This window comes from Haliotis rubra, unplaced genomic scaffold (assembly GCF_003918875.1).
Source record: "Haliotis rubra isolate DU_JTF1 unplaced genomic scaffold, ASM391887v1 Scf44, whole genome shotgun sequence".
NCBI lineage: Eukaryota > Metazoa > Mollusca > Gastropoda > Lepetellida > Haliotidae > Haliotis > Haliotis rubra.
The window spans coordinates 2534173-2554263 of record NW_025767124.1 but is presented as its reverse complement, the minus strand read 5'-3'; the positions used below and the strand labels follow the sequence as shown (position 1 = coordinate 2554263).

Here is a 20091-nt window from a genome sequence, read left to right as displayed (position 1 = left end):
ACGGTACTCTACCGTGGCAATGCGGCGACAAGTGGCACAGTTTGAAAATTATGCAGCAAATAAGGGATTTACAGCGAGAGATGCTACACATCCTCAAGTGGCAGACTATTTGTGTTACCTTCGCCAAAACAAACATTTAAAAGGCTCGACATTATCAACATATCTTGCCGCGCTTAGTTCTGTGCTTACTATGAGAACGGGTGTCAAATTGACTAAGTCTCCAGAGTTACTGGCCTTACTACGTGCTTTCCGATTGGAGGACCAAAGCGGAAGTTCCACGCCCCAGCTTGGGATCTGAATGTAGTGCTACAACACCTCACAAGTGAGGCTTATGAACCGTTGGAATCGACAACCTTTGAATTTCTCTCACAGAAAACACTTTTTCTGTTATCTCTAGCCACGGCAGCCAGAATGTCGAAATTCGCTCTAGATTATGAGAGGATACAGTTTGATGACAATCAAAACACAGCGCACCTGGGATTAAGATGGGATTTCATCGCCAAAATCAACTACCAGGTCAACCAGACAGGTTATTCCCGTCCGGCACTATCCTCGATTCTCGGATCTCAAGATACACTAGACTTATCGCTGTGCCCAGTCAGAGCTCTCAAAATCTATTTAAGACGTTCCAAAACAAGGCGAAGATTTCTCAAACGATTATTCATCCCCTTATCGGCAACAACTCAGACAGAAGTCTCTCGTACCACCATATCTATATGGATAAGGACTGTCATACTTCGTGCCTACAAGGCAGCAGGCTTGGACCCTCCAACAGCATCAAATCCCCATGAGATCAGGGCATTGGCTTCCACTCTCAGCCCTACGGTAACTGCTCATTGAACACAATTATGGAAGGATGCTTTTGGAAATCTAACATGGTGTTTGCTAATCACTATCTGAGAGATATCACCACCGAGGACGTCTCTGGCATTCACCATTTCGGTCCCTTGGTCCTCGCTCAGCAGCTGACAGTCCCTCGTAGGCGTTAATTTTTACCCTCACGAGATTATTATGTATTGTATACATACATTATCTAGCTTATAACTCTACGGAGTTCTAGGGCTATGTATATACTTAGCTTAGGTTATTCAGCCTTAAGCTTATACTGATGTTATGTTCAGTTGTACAGCGTCTCTATCAGAGTCGCTTTTATATCTATTTATATCTATGTATAATATCTCAGTATATTATTAATGTAATACCCCAGTTATGGCATTATATAACCTATGGCTTATAATAGAGGAAATATCCTAAGTCTATGCCTTCATGAAGTTCCCGTAAGGGGTTATTACAGTTATATCTATACAAATCACTAATTATAAATCCAAAGTATTCTGTTATTCCCACCTCCGTTTCCGTAGGATTCTACAAGCAAAAGAGCATGAGTCAGGATAAGGAAAAATATGTAATTTTTAGAGTAAAATTGATATTTTATACTTATCCTGACTCATGAATAACTCCCCTCCCATCCTCCCACATAACACTTTGGATTTCCCTGTAAATTCAAGTGTTGGGCTCGCAAAATCAGGAGAGAGTGAAGCATGAGGCCAGAGGGTGGCGACACCTGTTCCCGCAAATGGCAAAGGGAGGCAACTCTTGGTGAGTACCAATTAGTGATTTTGACATTGAAGGGAGCTTCAATTAAGGAGATACAAGTGTTCCACTATGTTCGCAAGAAGAAGAAGACAAGCAAAAGAGCATGAGTCAGGATAAGTATAAAATATCAATTTTACTCTAAAAATTACATTATTAACCATGTTAACTGAATCGTCTGTTGTACAAAGTGACCACAGGGCTACAACTGTTGCAAGTCTATGTTCACATGGCTAAGGTATGGGAGTTGTGATCACTACAGCTCTTAGATCACATTGTACAATGGCAACCAACTCCCCTTGAATTCCATGCATACTTTGAAACGCTTCAACAACACAACAAAAATACGGTTAACAATGGTTAACCTGTTGAGCTACATTTCCAGAGCCCACTATGTACTGTTGACCTGTTGAGCTACATTTCTGGGGACCACTATGTACTGTTGACCTGTTGAGCTACATTTCAGGGGACCACTATGTACTGTTGACCTGTATGGCTACATTTCAAGGGACCACTATGTACTGTTGACCTGTTGAGCTACATTTCCGGGGACCACTATGTACTGTTGACCTGTTGAGCTACATTTCCGGAGACCACTATGTACTGTGGACCTGTTGAGCTACATTTCCGGAGACCACTATGTACTGTTGACCTGTTGAGCTACATTTCCGGGGACCACTATGTACTGTTGACCTGTTGAGCTACATTTCAGGGGACCACTATGTACTGTTGACCTGTTGAGCTACATTTCCGGGGACCACTATGTACTGTTGACCTGTTGAGCTACATTTCCGGAGACCACTATGTACTGTTGACCTGTTGAGCTACATTTCCGGGGACCACTATGTACTGTTGACCTGTTGAGCTACATTTCAGGGGACCACTATGTACTGTTGACCTGTTGAGCTACATTTACATGTACTTGACCTGTTGCTCTACATTTCGGGGACCACTATGTACTGTTGACCTGTTGAGCTACATTTCCGGGGACCACTATGTACTGTTGACCTGTTGAGCTACATTTCCGGAGACCACTATGTACTGTTGACCTGTATGGCTACATTTCAGGGGACCACTATGTACTGTTGACCTGTTGAGCTACATTTCCGGGGACCACTATGTACTGTTGACCTGTTGAGCTACATTTCCGGAGACCACTATGTACTGTTGACCTGTATGGCTACATTTCAGGGGACCACTATGTTCTGTTGACCTGTTGAGCTACATTTTTGGAGACCACTATGTACTGTTGACCTGTTGAGCTACATTTCCGGGGATCACTAGGTACTTTTGACCTGTTGAGCTACATTTCAGGGGACCACTATGTACTGAATGGTAACAAATTCTGGATCACCAATGGCCCCGATGCTGACGTGCTGGTTGTGTACGCCAAGACCAACCCCACCACAGACAAGCCACAGCATGGAATCAGTGCTTTCCTCATTGAGAAGGTAACCTGGAAATTAGTGCCGAAAGTTTGTCATACAGAAAATGTTTTCTCATTGGCTTAAGCATATCTCAAATTGACAGTTCTGAATCAATAAAACTGTATTGAATACATATGGAAAAGTATCTTTAATGTTAATGTGGGTAAATAATCAGTTGCTTGAATCAATCTCTGAAGCCATGAGTTCAGGACGAACTTGCTACAGTTTTGATAAATTCAATGATTTAACAGCCATGGTAGGGTGGTGGGTAGGTTATAGGTTAAAGTATCTACTGATCATGCTGAAGACCTGGGTTTCATTCCCCATATGGGTACAATGTGAGCCCATTTCTGGTGTCCCCTGCCGTGATATTGCTGGAATATTGCTAAAAGCGACCTAAAATATCATACTCACTCAAACAGCCATGGACTTAAAGTGGAAGTTATTTGCATCTATTCTCAGTGTATATAGGCCACAATGGTGTGTCCTCTGAACTCTGATAGTGAGTGAGTGAATGAGTTGGGTTTTACGCCGCCGCTTTTAGGAATATTCCAGCAATATCACGGTGGGGGACACCAGAAATGGACTTCACACATTGTACCCATGTGGGGAATAAAACCCGGGCCTTCGGCGTGACGAGCGAACGCTTTAACCACTAGGCTACCCCACCGCCCCTGAACTCTGATAGAGCCTTCAGGATGTGTGCTTGTATTTCCAGTCTTACCCTGGGTTCAGCACGGCCCAGAAGCTGGACAAGTTGGGGATGCGAGGATCCAACACATCCGAACTCATCTTTGAGGACTGCAAAGTACCAGGTAAAATAGTCACCGCTTGCATTCATGAAAGACAATTATGTCAGAAGAGGGGTGGTGGTGTAGCCTAGTGGGTAAAGTGTATAATCTGTATTGGAACACTTTGATTCTATTCCTATTTTTTGATGTCTCTGACCATTGCTGGAATACTGCTAGGACTGCTTTTAACCCTCGTCACTCAGTGTGCTTCACTGCCTCATGTCAGTGATGTCACAGGCTAAAGGAACCCTGGTACTTCTGTTCCTAGATATTGATTGTCTTCGGATCAAATTTGTAAAGATTTGTATATCTGCCAGTTTCTGATTTTTGGTGCAAGTTTTGTTGTACTTGTTCTGTGCACTCTTGGTTTCAACCCGACAAAAGTAAAATGTATGTCTCCAAAAGTTGCCATTAGCAAACCCTATTACACTTTCATCTTTACCTAACTTGAAGGCCTCATCCCTTTTACCTTAATTTTCTGTCAAAACAATCTGTCCCCAGTATTGTTCTGTTGTTGCTCATCTTTGATTATAGAATACACCTGTTTGATAACTACTTCTGAGTACACAGGCGTCTCACATTACCCCAGTTTCTCAAAGTGTTACTGTGAGTCTATGGTAAAATGAGTTGGGAAGTTGGGAGTTGAGAAATCATCATTTTATGAAATGTGACCTTGCAAGATGAATATAACGTATATTAAAAGTATTATCAGAGCATTTGTTAAATAGTCACCGTAGCAATATTCCAGCTGTATGACAGAGGCTTGTTGTAAATGCCTGAATCTAGACCAGTCCAATGATTGATATTGTGAACATCCATCCTGCTGTTAGGTATGATGACCAGAATCAGCTAAGTCATCATGCCTGACCACCTGATCCACTTGTTCGCCTCTTACAACCAGTAATGATTGTTGGGGACCTAGTCTGACTTACTGGCAAACAAGGATAAGTTGGACCGGCGCAGAGAAGGCGTTTACGAGAAGTAGGCGGTGCACGGCAATGAGCAAACCCATTTGGTTTGTGAAAGGTAGAGCAGATGTAGGCTAGTGCACGTGCATTGCATGACGATGAAATTGATTCCTGCCACTGTCGAACTTGGTGTTTGCTGAGACAGGCCACGCGCTTCACCCATCGCAGTGCACTTGATCGCGGACAACCTGGGGCCCCTTCGCTAACAATGGCAAGCGCCAGTGGGCTGCACTCATACATTCTAATACGGGTCAATTGTCAGGTCGGTGCTTAACTTATCCTTGTTTGCCAGTAGAATCCAAAGTGGTGAACACCAAGAGCTGAATCACTGCAGGCTTTTCTTCAGCTCTCATGCCATGATGTAACTGAAATAGTCTTAGAAATGGCCTTAAAACCACAATCATAGTTGATCACATTATCAAGAGCTGGGATAACGGGACAAACTTATAAGTTGAGTAAACTGTGACTGGAGTGACTGGTTGGATAAAGATGGAGAATTGTTTCTTGGGTTCTCAGTGGAAAATCTGCTTGGCGGGGAAAACAAGGGTGTCTATGTGCTAATGTCTGGCCTTGACATTGAGCGAGGTCTTGCATCGTCTGGATGCTTGGGGTGAGCGTGTTGCTAAGGAATGATACTCCATTGTTTTTCTCCTGATGGTAACTCGGACAGCAGAATATGTGATAGTAATTTGAAAATAGGAGTTGGTGCTCAGAATCTTTTTGTTTTGGTTAAACAGAAGAAAATCTGCTTGGCAGACAAACATGTTTGATTACATTTATACAGGGGCTTAGTAGTTATGGCTGACAAATCACTCAATGTCAAGGTCACTCAATACAAGACGTTGACTGTCATTTCCATTATGTATAATTATTTGAGGATGTCGAGTTCCTCCATGACATATTCAGCTGTTTGTATGCCATGTTGTACAAGCACTGGCTGGCTCTTCACAAAACTAACACTTACTTTGTTGTATGAAACCACATTCAGATGTTAAACCAATTATTGAAATCACCAGACACTGGTGTCATGGTCATACATTTCTTCAGATTCATGATGCTTATCTAAAAAGGTTTTCTAAAGCACTGTTAGGTGAATACGTATATTCTGCTTTGTGAAGACCTGCTTGTGTTTGTTTCATCTTGTAATGTCTGATGGTGGTGACCACTTTCTGTGTCTTTGGTGTACAGTGAAATCCTTAGCCTTGATGGCTCACTCTCTGGACACACTCATGACAATTCCCCATATCAGTGATTTATTAACCCAGAAATGTGTTCATCCCAAAGTACTTTTATGATGTCTCTTGGGAGAGTAAAGGATTCTACTGGGAATAGTACAGTCCCTATGTCAAGTGTTACACTGGGATTAGAACAGCTCACACGTGAAGGGTTTACTGCAAATAGTACAACCCCGACATCGTAGTAGCTTCCAGATGTAAAGGGTTTCATAAGGGACAGAACAGTCCTGAGGTAAAGGATTTCATAGATGACAGAAAGTCCAAATTTGAAGAGTTTGACTGAGAATGCTATGGTATCAAATCAAAGGGTTTCACTGAAGATATGACAGTCAAAATGTTATGGGTTTCACTGGGGATAGAACATTCCTGAGGTCAAGGGTTTCACTGGGGATAGAACATTCCTGAGGTCAAGGGTTTCACTGGGGATAGAACATTCCTGAGGTCAAGGGTTTCACTGGGGATAGAACATTCCAGAGGTCAAGGGTTTCACTGGGGATAGAACATTCCTGAGGTCAAGGGTTTCACTGGGGATAGAACATTCCTGAGGTCAAGGGTTTCACTGGGGATAGAACATTCCTGAGGTCAAGGGTTTCACTGGGGATAGAACATTCCAGAGGTCAAGGGTTTCACTGGGGATAGAACATTCCTGAGGTCACTGGGGAAGGGTTTCACTGGGGATAGAACATTCCAGATGTAAAGGGTTTCACTGGGGATAGAACATTCCAGAGAGGTGAAGGGTTTCCTGGGATAGAACATTCCTGAGAACTGGGGATAGAACATTCCAGAGGTCAAAGGGTTTCACTGGGGATAGAACATTCCTGAGGTAGAACATTCCAGAAGGGTTTCACTGGGGATAGAACATTCCTGAGGTCAAGGGTTTCACTGGGGATAGAACATTCCTGAGGTCAAGGGTTTCACTGGGGATAGAACCTTCCTGAGGTCAAGGGTTTCACTGGGGATAGAACATTCCAGAGGTCAAGGGTTTCACTGGGGATAGAACATTCCTGAGGTCAAGGGTTTCACTGGTAATAGAACATTCCAGAGGTCAAGGGTTTCACTGGGGACAGAACATTCCAGAGGTCAAGGGTTTCACTGGGGATAGAACATTCCTGAGGTCAAGGGTTTCACTGGGGATAGAACATTCCTGAGGTCAAGGGTTTCACTGGGGATAGAACATTCCAGAGGTCAAGGGTTTCACTGAGGATAGAACATTCCTGAGGTCAAGGGTTTCACTGGGGATAGAACATTCCTGAGGTCAAGTCTTTCACTGGTAACAGAACAGTCCAGATGTAAAGGGTTTCACTGGGGATAGAACAATCCTAGAGGTAAAGGGTTTCACTGGTGACAGAACAGTCCAGATGTAAAGGGTTTCACTGGTGACAGAACAGTCCAGATGTAAAGGGTTTCACTGTAGTCATTATCACTGAGTGGTCACCACCTGCAGTATCCCCAGCACATACAACATAAACATATGCTAGACATTCTTTCCTCTGTTTCCTGCTATGTAATCACCAGAGGACAATATGCTGGGACAGAAGGACCGAGGCGTTTACGTCCTGTTTAGCGGTCTAGACATAGAGCGATGTATCCTGGCGGCAGGCCCTCTGGGGTAAGTAGCTGCCTGTCGTCCACTGTCTGCTATCTATGTTCACAATCACTGTTGCCTGACACCCTAGTACAGTTACGTTAATGAATCTACAATATTGGCAAACTTTATAGATAACAACTTCTTTTATTTCATGAATGCGACTCAAAGACGTTAATGAATCTGACTAGCAGAAGCTTTTTAACACTTGGAATTCGTTAATGTGCCAATGGAAAGTAATAATAATCTTAGTAAAAGTAAAGTATTTTGCAATATGAAAGGAAATATTTGATTTAGATAATGTTGGATTTGCTTTATTTCCGTACAGTGTTTTAGTGCGTTTCTGTGAAGCTTCGATATATCCACATGTTACCCTTTTGCTACGACTCAAGACATTATAGATCTTTCCTTTTTGAAACATATCCTGCTCAGTATTTGATAGGGATAGTGAGACATGGAAACCTTCCTCTGTCAATAACAACTAATGTGATCAGTTGTGTATCACTGAATAATAGGAATGTCAATGTTTAAAGCTGAGTAATATACATTTACAAGTGCTGATTCAGGTAATAACTTGGATTGTTTTCATTTTGCTTTGCAATTATGACAGTCATTTTTTCTAACAACACAATATCAGCCTTTGAAATTCATGCTAGACTACAAAATTCTGAGTCCATTGGGGACTGGTAACCAGTTTTCCACACATTGATTTTAATACAAATCCATCTAACAGGTCTTTAAAAATATGAATCTATAAGGCTGATGGTATTTTCTGATTCCCAGATTCATGTGTGTAAACAAAATTACCAGTATGTTGATTGTAGATAACTGGATTCTTTTCCTTCTTTGTTATTATTATTAACAGGTGTTATTGTTTTATATATTTTTTAATGTTTTGAATGCACTAACGGGGGCGGTGGGGTAGCCTAATGATTAAAGCGTTCGCTCATCACGTGGATCTGAAGACCCGGGTTCGATTCCCAACAGGGGTACAATGTGTGAAGCCCATTTCTTATGTCCCCCACCGTGATGTTGCTGGAATATTTCTAAAAGAGGTGTTAAATCATACTCACTCACTCACTCACTAATGCATTAACAACATCTACAGAGTAGAATACTTCAAAGGTACTTAAACTCTGTAAGTTTAGTTGTTATAGGTGCCTGTGAAAGTTAGAATGAAAGTAGAGGGGATCCTTATCATAGCCCTAAGTTTAAGAATTAAAGATCCATTGGTCCCTAGTTTGAAATATCATTGCAATAAAAGGGCCACAGGACCCCTAATGTTTTAGTTCTGATATCATTACAGAATCATGCAAGCTTGCTGTGATGTTGCATTCCAATATGCACATATTCGAGAGTGTTTTGGAACCAAAATTGGACACTTCCAGGTGAAAAGACAAATTTTTCCTTATCCTGACTCATACTCTTTTTGCTTGTCTCCTTCCTCTTGCGAACATAGTAGAACACTTGTATCTCCCTAATTGAAGTTCCCTTCAATGTAAAATCACTAATTAGTACACCACGAGTTACCTCCCTTCCACAAGCGCGGGAACGAGGGCGCCACCTCTACCCATGTGCCTCACTCTCTCCTTCTTCGCCCAGTGAGCTGGACGTGAGAGCGCCTGTGTCTCCCGACACACTATATCCTTTTGATTATAATTAGTTAGTTACCTCGCATTAGAGATCTATAGAGGTTTAGCTAGTATCTTTCAACAATTATATATTGATATTTAGTCGTGTTTCTACTGTTTATGCACGGGACACCGTGCTGTTGCAGCGGATTACGTTGATAAAAATTCTGTACTGTTGCACATTACGTTTTTTATTTTGCTGCTGATCCGCATTTAATATGCCCTAGCTGTACTGCGCCATGTTTCATGTGATTCACGCGTTGCAGTTGCGATACTAGTTTATCCAATTCTACCTTTAATAAATAATTACTTTGGCGTTTGAGACAGACAGCAGATAGGTCAGCTGTATGCAGAGTCTAGCCATGACTGATACACCAGAACCCTCGCCAGTCTACTGCTGTTGGTCGACCCCCTCCCGCCTGGTGTTCGCTTAGAGTGGTAGAGGCGTGGGGCGTAGTCCGCCCGCCTCAAGAAGCGTCCTGCTTCCCCAGACATCCCATCACGCGAGCCGAAGACTAGAGGGTTTCTACTGCATCTCAAGCGACCTCTGAGGGGAAATCAACGAAGTCTACTTGAACTTTCTCAGCCGAGATTGTTCCCGCCGCAGATTTAGCCTGTATGATGATCAGCCGATCATCATACCTGATGTACATCAAAAGAATGACCGATGTCGACAACAGTGATGTCAGCGCAGATCAACATGCAGCCTGATGTACCAACGCTGATATTCTATGATCTTCCTGAGGGTCCCGGCCGCTACCAACACTCAACGCAGACTTCGGGCACCCCCAGGGCAGCGTCGACCTCTGAGGGGAAATCAACGAAGTCTACTAGGACTTTCTCAACCCGAGATTGTTCCAGCCGCTGAACTGGGCCTCTACAATGATCAGCCGATCATCATCCCCGACGTGCATACAAGAAGCGACCGGAGACAGCTACAGTGACATCAACAGAGATGCGCCATGCAGCCTGAGGTTCTACACTGACGCCAGACGACTTCCCTGAGGGCCCCCGCCGCTAACATCGCAGAGAGGGCACCGACTTATTCGTCGCAGACCATCCCAGATGAACTGTTGCGGCAAATCATGATCATGATGGAGGGCCACTACAGACTGGGAAGCAGCCAGCCCAAGGCCTGAGCCTTCGCGAAGGTTCCAACGCAGAGCGACACCCCAGAGGCACCCCCCATCAGCGTAACAGCCATGACGGCCACCTTCGCAGCGAAGGAAGTCGCAGACCACCTCCACGAAGGACCCAGATGTACAGCCTTCGAGAAGGCGGGATAGATCATCACCTTCCTCGGCTTCATCCTTAGATGCGGACTCAGACCATCAGACCTCACGGAAGCCTTCGCGAAGGTCAAATCGCCGTTCCCCAGGACCGGACGCAGAGGAAGCTTCGCGAAGGCCTTCGCCGGCGACACCTGACTACACAAGAGCTTCGCCTGGCTATCAACATTCTCCTCACAGGTCTCCGGTGAAGGTCAACCCATAGACGCAGATCACCAACACGATCTCCGGCCGTTAACCGCCGATCTCTTTCGTGACATCACCACGCCGATCGTCTCACAGGTCACCACACAAGTCTGCACACAAGTCTACAGTCAGGTCTCCCCGGCGTCACCGACATAGAGATAGAAATACACAGTCCACCATCAGAAGAGCATCAACATCTCATCAGCGATGCTGGGATAGAAAATGATGGAGGCATCATTTTCTCAGACGCGCTGAGATACGATATTGATGGTAAACAACCTAGATCTCTCTTCACCTTCCAAGAGTGGCAACTTCGGCGCAGACATACCTGATAAAGAAAGACGAGGCAGACGACATCACCTTACCTCCGACGACTTCGATTGCCGCGGTGCCACAGTATGTGGACACAGCCTACCATAAAGCCATAACAGTTCAAAACGCCAGAGGCGTATGTTCTTGGCATTAATAGATCTAGAACGATCAATGAGATTCTTATCACCAGATTTCGTGACACGACTTCTGAAGATGATAGGATGATCTACTCGGCTCTACTTATGCAGAACCAGCAAGAACCACACCCTGTATGAAGCTAACGGCTCATATATTGATCGGATTCTAGACACTTCGCTAAGGAAGTCCCAGGCCACCTCTCGCGAAGGAGCTAGAGCCTCACCAGTTACAAGGGACGCCACGGAGGAGTAGCGCTTCACCGACCCACATATTGCTGAGTCGGCGGTAAAACAAAACACTCACTCACTCACTCCTGTTGAACACAGAGGTCGCTTCATGAAGCAAGCCATCATATATTATATATATACTGATCGGGCTCTGACTCGATACCTTCGCTAAGGTCGCGAAAGGCTAAGTGGCTCCAAGTCTACCTCACACAGGAAATCTAGAATGGATACTTCGAGCTTCGCTGAAGTCTCAGCGCCCACTGAGGAATTCTCCTCCAAGGTCTCCATATATTAGCCACTCGCCATATATAGCTACTCGCCAGTCCGTTCAAGACATCGCATAAGTTGTCTATCAACTGTATGCCATATGCCGCCTATAAGCCTACGCCAAGACAATTGCACAGGCTATTTACAACACAAAACGCCGCTATATTAATTAATCAACGACGTTGCATAGATCTTCACAGAAATCAACCTTTCATTATAGATTGCTAGAATATGCAATCCCGACTCTGATACGATTATCTACATGCGTGACCATTACGCAGATCTGCAGACAATTCAATATCGAAATTGAACAGCAGCCTTGTTACAGCGAAAGTATAACTCATAATCGCCAAAGTTTCTGAGAAGAAATATGTACAAGTTCAGCTTTAATTCTACAATTATGACGATACATTCATGTATACAGTCTACAAGCTCACAACTTGCAAGTTTATTGTACCTTTATATAAGGAAGTCGGAATTATATTCAAAACTGAAGTTACATTCACGACAGCCAGGAAAATAACCTACCCAGCATTAATATTACAGAGCGAGGTATTTGGGCCGGAGGTTTCGCTGCGTTTACCTTAACCCTCAAAACACGTGGTACTCACTCGGTAACTTCGAAGCTTCACGGTGAAGACCGACGATTATGCTAATATCAACGACGGCAAGATTTTATACAAGGTTTTTCCTGCTACACCGGTGACATCACAGCCGGGTATTCTACAGAATCAAAATGCCTTGTTCTGATTGGACGCGTTGGACAACGCACTCCACGAGAGGTCCATCTTAGTTCACAGTTCAAGACTTACGTTACAAGTGACAACTATATATCAGTGAATCGAGCAAGCCTCCTTACAGTCCAGTTAATCTGAACCTTCATGATTGGGCTGCTTTCTTCAGGTTAGAGACCTCCCCTGTCAAGTTAGGACGAGGGCACGGCAGTCAGGCAATTTTACATAAAGTTCAACGAGGACAGACACACCTGGTTGTGCACCTACATCGTCAAGGACTTCGCAGCGAATAACCTAGACGACGGGATACAAGTGGATCTAAATCCACAGCGTCTCAGACTACAGCTGAATTTCATAATCAAGCTACTAACACAACTAGATGGTTAGTAAACCTACTTAAACTTTCTGATTGGAGAATTAAAACAGAAGTTTCACCCTCCAACTTGGGGATCTGAATATAGTGCTCCAACACCTCACAAGTGAGGTTTATGAACACGCCTGGATGACATACTTGGACTCCATGATACGATGATTCTATCACGATGGCCAGCAAGAGCACTGTAAATTTATCTCCACCGAAACAAACAGAAGGGAATAATACAACAGATTATTTCCTGTATCATCAACTTACGCAGAATGAAATCTCACGTACTATATCTCCGTTTGGATCAGAACTGTCATACTACTTGCATACAAGACGGATGGACCCAATCCGACCCTCCATGAGCTTTTAATACTCATGATATTAGAGCGCTAACTTCTACAATTGATCTACACAATATTATTTGAAATAATGGAGGGTTTATTTTCTGGAGATCCGATATGGTGGTTGCCAACCATTATCTGAGAGATATCATCACCGAGGACGTCTCAGGTATCCACCAATTCGATCCCATGGTCCTCGCACAACAGTTGACAGTTCTCGAAGAAGATAAGTCAATCTTACAGATTTCTACTTATCTTATAACAGTACTAAATAGCTACATGCTATATATAATTTGCTTAAGTTCTTTTTATCATCACAGTACTATGATTATTACATCATACAATATATAAGTTAACAACTCTACAGAGTTGGTTATTATATATTTACCTTAACTTAATTATATCTTAAGCATAGTACTATACTCAGATTGTAAAAAATATATAAGCTAACAAACTCTACAGAGTTTGGGCTATTATATAGGTAGCTTAAGCTTATTCATATCTTAAGCTCAGTACTATGTTTATATCATATCAGTATATTAGCTAACAAACTCTAAAGAGTTTTTGCTATTTGGCTTAAGGCTCATCATATCTTAAGCAATATGGTTACATTATAACATGTATTAGCTAACAAACTCTACGGAGTTTTTTACTATTATATATGTAACTTAAGCTTATTCATATCTTAAGCGCAATACTATGTTTATATCATATAGGTATATTAGCTATCAAAACTCTAAAAGAGTTTTTTTGCTATTATATATTTGGCTTAAGTTTCATCATAATTTAAACTTTATGGTTACATTATAACTTGTATTAGCTAACAAACTCTACGGAGTTTTTGCTATTATATATGTAGCTTAAGTTTTCCTTCAAATCTTAAGCTCAATACTATGTTTATATCATATAAGTATATTAGCTAACAAACTCTCACTGGAGTTTTGCTATTATATATGTAGCTTAAGGTTTCCTTCAAAGCTCAATACTATGTTTATATCATATAAGTATATTAGCTAACAAACTCTACGGAGTGTTTGCTATTATATATGTAGCTTAAGGTTTCCTTCATAAACTCAATACTAGGTTTATATCATATAAGTATTTTAGCTAACAAACTCTAAAGGGTTTTGCTATTATACAATTAGCTTAAGTTTCATCATATCTTAAGCAGTATGGTTACATTATAAAATGTATTAGCTAACAAAACTCTACTGGAGTTTTGCTATTATATATATAGCTTAAGTTTAATTATATCTTAAGCTCAGTACTATGGTTATAACATAAAAGTATATTAGTTGATAAACTCTAAGGAGTTTTTTTGCTATTTACATTTAGCTTAAGTCTAATCTTATCTTAAGCTTAGTACTATGGTTACATTATAAATCTATAAGCTAATAAACTCTACAGAGTTTTGGCTATTATATATGTAGCTTAAGTTAATTATATATACTTTATCATAATAAGTACATTGTAATAACCTTTATATGGCAGCTGATAAGTTAGCAGCAGGAATTCATCAATTCAGTGCCTTTATGAAGTTCCCATAGGGTTATTACAATCATCACAGTTCAAATCACTAATTATTAAAATCCAAAGTATTATATATTCCCACCTCCGCTCTGTTGGATTCTACAAGCAAAAAGAGCATGAGTCAGGATAAGGAAAAATATGTAATTTTTTGAGTAAAATTGATATTTTATACTTATCCTGACTCATGAGGTCAGCCCTCCCATCCTCCCCAAATAACACTTTGGATTTCCTTGTAAATTCAAATGTTGGGCTCAGTATATGAGGAGAGAGTGAGGCACATGGGTAGAGGTGGCGCCCTTGTTCCCGCGCTTGTGGAAGGGAGGTAACTCGTGGTGTACTAATTAGTGATTTTACATTGAAGGGAACTTCAATTAGGGAGATACAAGTGTTCCACTATGTTCGCAAGAGGAAGGAGACAAGCAAAAAGAGCATGAGTCAGGATAAGTATAAAATATCAATTTTACTCAAAAAATTACATTTTCAGACAGTCCCATAGAATAGCATGTTGAACTGATGGCACCTGTCAGCGCGCAAGTCGCCATTCTTTCGGAGACACTTACACGTCATAAAGAGTTTACGTACATTTATTCATTGCAAACAGAATTGTGTCGTGCCCGTTCGTCATTGACGACCTTGGCCTTAACCTGCCCCGCACTGAAAAGAGTCAGTGATCTGATGGGACATATTTCATTTATAACCAGTGAGCTCCCTTGCTCCTTTTAAGTGTGGGGCAGGTTAAGGCCAAGGTCATCAATGACGAACGGGCACGACACAATTCTGTTTGCGATGAATAAATATACATAAACTCATTATGACAGTGAGGTGTAAGTGTTTCCGAAAGAATGGCGACTAGCGCGCTGACAGGTGCCATCAGTTCAACATGTTTTGGTGCATGTCGTATGTGTATACTGTAAAATAAACATAAATGGGTGAGTTACCGCTACAAATTCTGACCAGGGATTTTGGCTCGGAATCAAGAAATCACGATTTTTTTGAGCTTCTGATGACCCTAGCTCCCAAAGTACTGCCTTGATTTTTGTGCTGTATGTCTTATTTTGTAGGCAGATCTATTGGCTTGAAATGTGTGCATTCTTTAAATGGGATAAATACAGTGAGCATTGTTAAATTCGCCCTGAAACGAACTTGGTGTGTTGACCTTGTTACATCCCTTTCCTTTGATATAGTGATAAGACCCCGTTTGTGACAGTACATACCTTGATGGCAGTTTTTAGCGTTACAAGCCCTGTGGACACATGTTCATCCCATTGTGTTGATCACATCTCCAATTATTCTTCAACCGCCATATGTAGCTTTTATATTGGATGTGCCTAAACTGCACTCATTTTTACCAGGACTCAAAGGACTCTTCAAATAGAATTAGATGGATGAATCTCTGTCAAAGGCTGCATAGAATTATGACTCACTTCAACAGTTTAATAGGGTTACAAGAGTTTTGCAGTTCATCGAGTTCCAACAAAATTCAGAAGGACCACGTTCATCTGTGTCATGCTGTGTGTAAACAAGATGTCCATTGCTTGACATAATAACTTTGGTATTTAAACTTGTAATTTTTAATTTGCAGATGATTCAATCCAAGATGGCTGACATGTACACCATTTTGAATGCCAGCCGTTCATATGTGTACAATGTCGCCAGGGCTCTAGATAGAGGAGAGCGACATCCTAATGTAAGTTTGAGTATCCTTGTGCTTCTTTTCATACGCCTTGAGCATAAGCATGACATATCCCGTGTTGTTCAAACCTGTAACAGTAAAATTGTTATGCAATATTATTCATAGCATGATATGATGATACAACATATCTACTATAATAGGAAACATGTGACAAGCCTTTGTGCATCTACCTGCACTGAAGGCGAGAATTAGTCTGTAAAAATTATGAATCGCATCATCTTCTTTTCGAGGAACATTGTAGTTCTGCACTGGTTACTGCATAATAGTATTCACTAATAACATGACTTGTGTGACAGGACTGTGCTGGGGTGATCCTCTACACTGCTGAGGCGGCCACCAAGATGGCTCTGGACTCGATTCAGATCTTGGGTATGTGCGTGCATCTTTCAGGGGAGATAACTGTAGACAGATTGGGTAGCTAGGTTTATAAAGCATCTGCTCTATGCTCTGAACTCATGGGTTCAGTTCCACAAATTGTCAAAGTGTGTGAAGCCAGGTTCTGGTGACCACACCAAAATATATCTGTTATATAGTTAAATATGGTATAAAAGCCATGATCTCCCATTCACACAATTCCTCAAGTTTGTTATTCATAAATGTTCTCCATTATGAAATGACAGAAGTTTGATGAACTCATCTCACTTGTCTGGTACTTTTACCAACACTACCTGTTGTCATGGTAACCTAAAATGTCATGGATTGTTACTCATGATGTTGATCACTGATGTAATTGGTATTAGGCGGACTATAGTGTAAACACATTCAGCCAATTGGTATAGGCGGACTATAGTGTAAACACATTCACCCAATTGGTATTAGGACTATAGTGACTATTGGTGGCGACTATAAACACATTCACCCAATTGGTATTAGGCGGACTATAGTGTAAACACATTCACCCAATTGGTATTAGGACGGACTATAGTGTATAGTGGGACTATAGTGTAAACACATTCACCCAATTGGTATTAGGCGGACTATAGTGTAAACACATTCACCCAATTGGTATTAGGCGGACTATAGTGTAAACACATTCACCCAATTGGTATTAGGTGGACTATAGTGTAAACACATTCACCCAATTGGTATTAGGGCGGACTATAGTGTATTGGTAACACAAACACATTCACCCAATTGGTATTTAGGACTATAGTGTAAACACATTCACCCGGACTATAGTGTAAAAACACATTCACCCACCCAATTGGTATTAGGACTATAGTGTAAACACATTCACCCAATTGGTATTAGGCGGACTATAGTGTAAACACATTCACCCAATTAATATTAGGCGGACTATAGTGTAAACACATTCACCCAATTGGTATTAGGTGGACTATAGTGTAAACACATTCACCCAATCACTGGAGCCACAGTAAGATACTACTCACATCCAACAGCTCCCACCTTGGGAACAGTCTCTGTCATCTGAGGCACAGTAACTAGCTGGTGCAGAGTCTTGTCACCTGTGAAGATACGGTTTAGAATTGGTCTTCAGCAACCCATGCTTGTAAGAGGCAACTAAAGGGATCGGGTGGTCAGGCTCGCTGACATGGTTGACACATGTCATTGTATCCCAATTGCTTAGATTGATGCTTATGCTGTTGATCACTGGATTGTCTGGTCCAGATTCGATTAGCTGGAAAATTGCTGAGTGTGGCTTAAACAACAAATCACAGAGTTGTGTCTCTTTACTTGAAACCTCTTGTTCTTCTTTTGATGAAAGATTGTTACCATGGTTACTTATGTCTTTCCCCAGATTTGCCTTTATCCTGACATGGTTTGTCATCTACATAGCGAAAAACATGAAATATTGATCATAGCTGCTTTAAACTCATCAAACTCAGTCACCTACTTCTTATTCCCCACCTGCATACTGACCTGATTATTTCAGGTGGTAATGGCTATATCAACGACTACCCAACGGGACGTCTACTGCGGGATGCCAAGCTGTACGAGATAGGTGCGGGACTAGTGAGATCAGGAGACTAGTCATCGCCAGAGCCATCAATGCTCACTACAGATAACTGGATTGAGACAAAACTAGACAAGGCTGTCATTCTAGGTTATCAGGTTATCACACAACATAATTGTTGTTCTATACAAATCACTTTGGTAGCCAACCTTGCTGGTGGTAGCACTAATGAAACTATCCAGAGCTGGCATTAAGGAGGGGAACAAAAAGCTATTTTTTTAGATTATGTAAAATACAAAAATTAGGGTCAACATGTGACATAGAACATTGCAACACAGACATAGTCAGAATTCAGTGGTCCCTCAAGTGGTATTTTATAGGAAGTGTAGTTTGCTACGTGTTGAGATTTTTAGTCACAACCTCTCAAGTATATAAAATGAAATACCAGCAGTTTGCTGAGATCTACTGTACATCTGTCGGCCTTGGTGGTGTGTCTTGTATTGTAAATACTTCTCTATAGTTATATCTCAGGTGGCCCTAGTGTATGCACTAGATTGTGTCCTCCATGTATATATGGTGTGTATGTTGGGTTGTGATAACATCTGTAGCACACTGATGAAAGGGGACGTTAAGGCGTATAGTTAAGGCGTATATTTACTGTTGCAGTACTAATAAGGTATTGGCACAATTGATGTATTTATATTAGATATGGTAAAATACTTCCTCTGTCTCCTGTATTGTTGACCAACATGGATGATAACTACTGATATTGTAACTTGCCACCAGAGTATTGCCAAAAGGATCATGGACAGTTCTGATACATTAATAGTTCAGCCGTTCTGTTGTATTAAAACAGTCATGTGACAACTGTTGAATAACATGGGGAATGAAGAACAGTTGCATTCTAATGGGAAATGGTGAAGAACGGTTTGTATTCACATGGGAATTGACGAAGAACAGTTGTGTTAACATGGGAAATGGCGAAGAACAGTTGTATTCACATAGGAAAAGGTGATGAACAGTTGTGCTCACATGAGAAACTGTGAAGAACAGTTGTATTAACTTGAGAAACTGTGAAGAACAGTTGTATACACGTGTGCCTTGTGTTTGAAATTGAGCATGGAAGTCTAGTCATGTAAACACTTAATGATTCAGGGCCGTTCCTCAAAGTGATCGTAGCGCTACGACTGTCGTAAGTCTATGTTAGAGTTTGGGAGTAAAGATCATCTTAGTCATAGGATTGCTTTGAGAAACGGGGCCCAGGGCATCCCATGAAGAGACGTAGACACCACTCAATATCTAACATTCAAGGCTGTACAAACATGAGTGCTAGAGTATAATAGCTTCTTAATATGTGTGGCTATATATATAAAGCTATATTAGATTGAATATGTTTGTGCTTGAAGGATGTTTATCTACAAATATATTGAGAGTTTGTGATTGTATGTGAGTTAGGTGTGTGAACAAGTATAGCAAACTGTTAACCCAGGCCAAATATTTTCTGTACATGGAATCTTTGGATCGTTTACTGTCTTTCTTAAAGTGCATTGTAGCAAATCTTGATGTCTGCCCTTTGCATTATTTATCGCATTTGTTTCAACAGTCGTTACTAAATACATGTACCTCCTGTTAGGGTTTTAGTTGTAAGAGAGCTGAACGATCACAGCTGTCTAAAGATTGTTGGACTCCTTCAGTGTAAGTTGTTTTGTTGAATTTTGTTTTCATTGTTGGGTTGTTCTTTTGTGTAGGTGCTACCCTGTGTAGTGCTATGTTTGCCTGAACGCAGATTTGATATGTTTATTCAGCTGATAATTTGGTAGAAGATTATGTTTTAAAATGTAGAAATATTTGTGCATTTAATCAAA

General features: G+C 41.4%; 1 protein-coding gene across 1 annotated transcript in view; it reads left to right on the top strand.

Moving 5' to 3' along the window:
- Window positions 1-19615, top strand: part of LOC124289401 (isovaleryl-CoA dehydrogenase, mitochondrial-like) — a 29517-nt gene extending 9902 nt beyond the window's left edge. Inside the window, 8 exon segments of the mRNA XM_046726023.1 lie at window positions 2908-3044; window positions 3739-3835; window positions 7530-7623; window positions 8906-8987; window positions 16201-16305; window positions 16608-16680; window positions 18206-18274; window positions 18277-19615. Of these exon segments, the coding sequence (XP_046581979.1) occupies window positions 2908-3044; window positions 3739-3835; window positions 7530-7623; window positions 8906-8987; window positions 16201-16305; window positions 16608-16680; window positions 18206-18274; window positions 18277-18338 (719 nt within the window). The 3' untranslated portion in view covers window positions 18339-19615.
- Window positions 19616-20091: the final 476 nt, after the last annotated feature.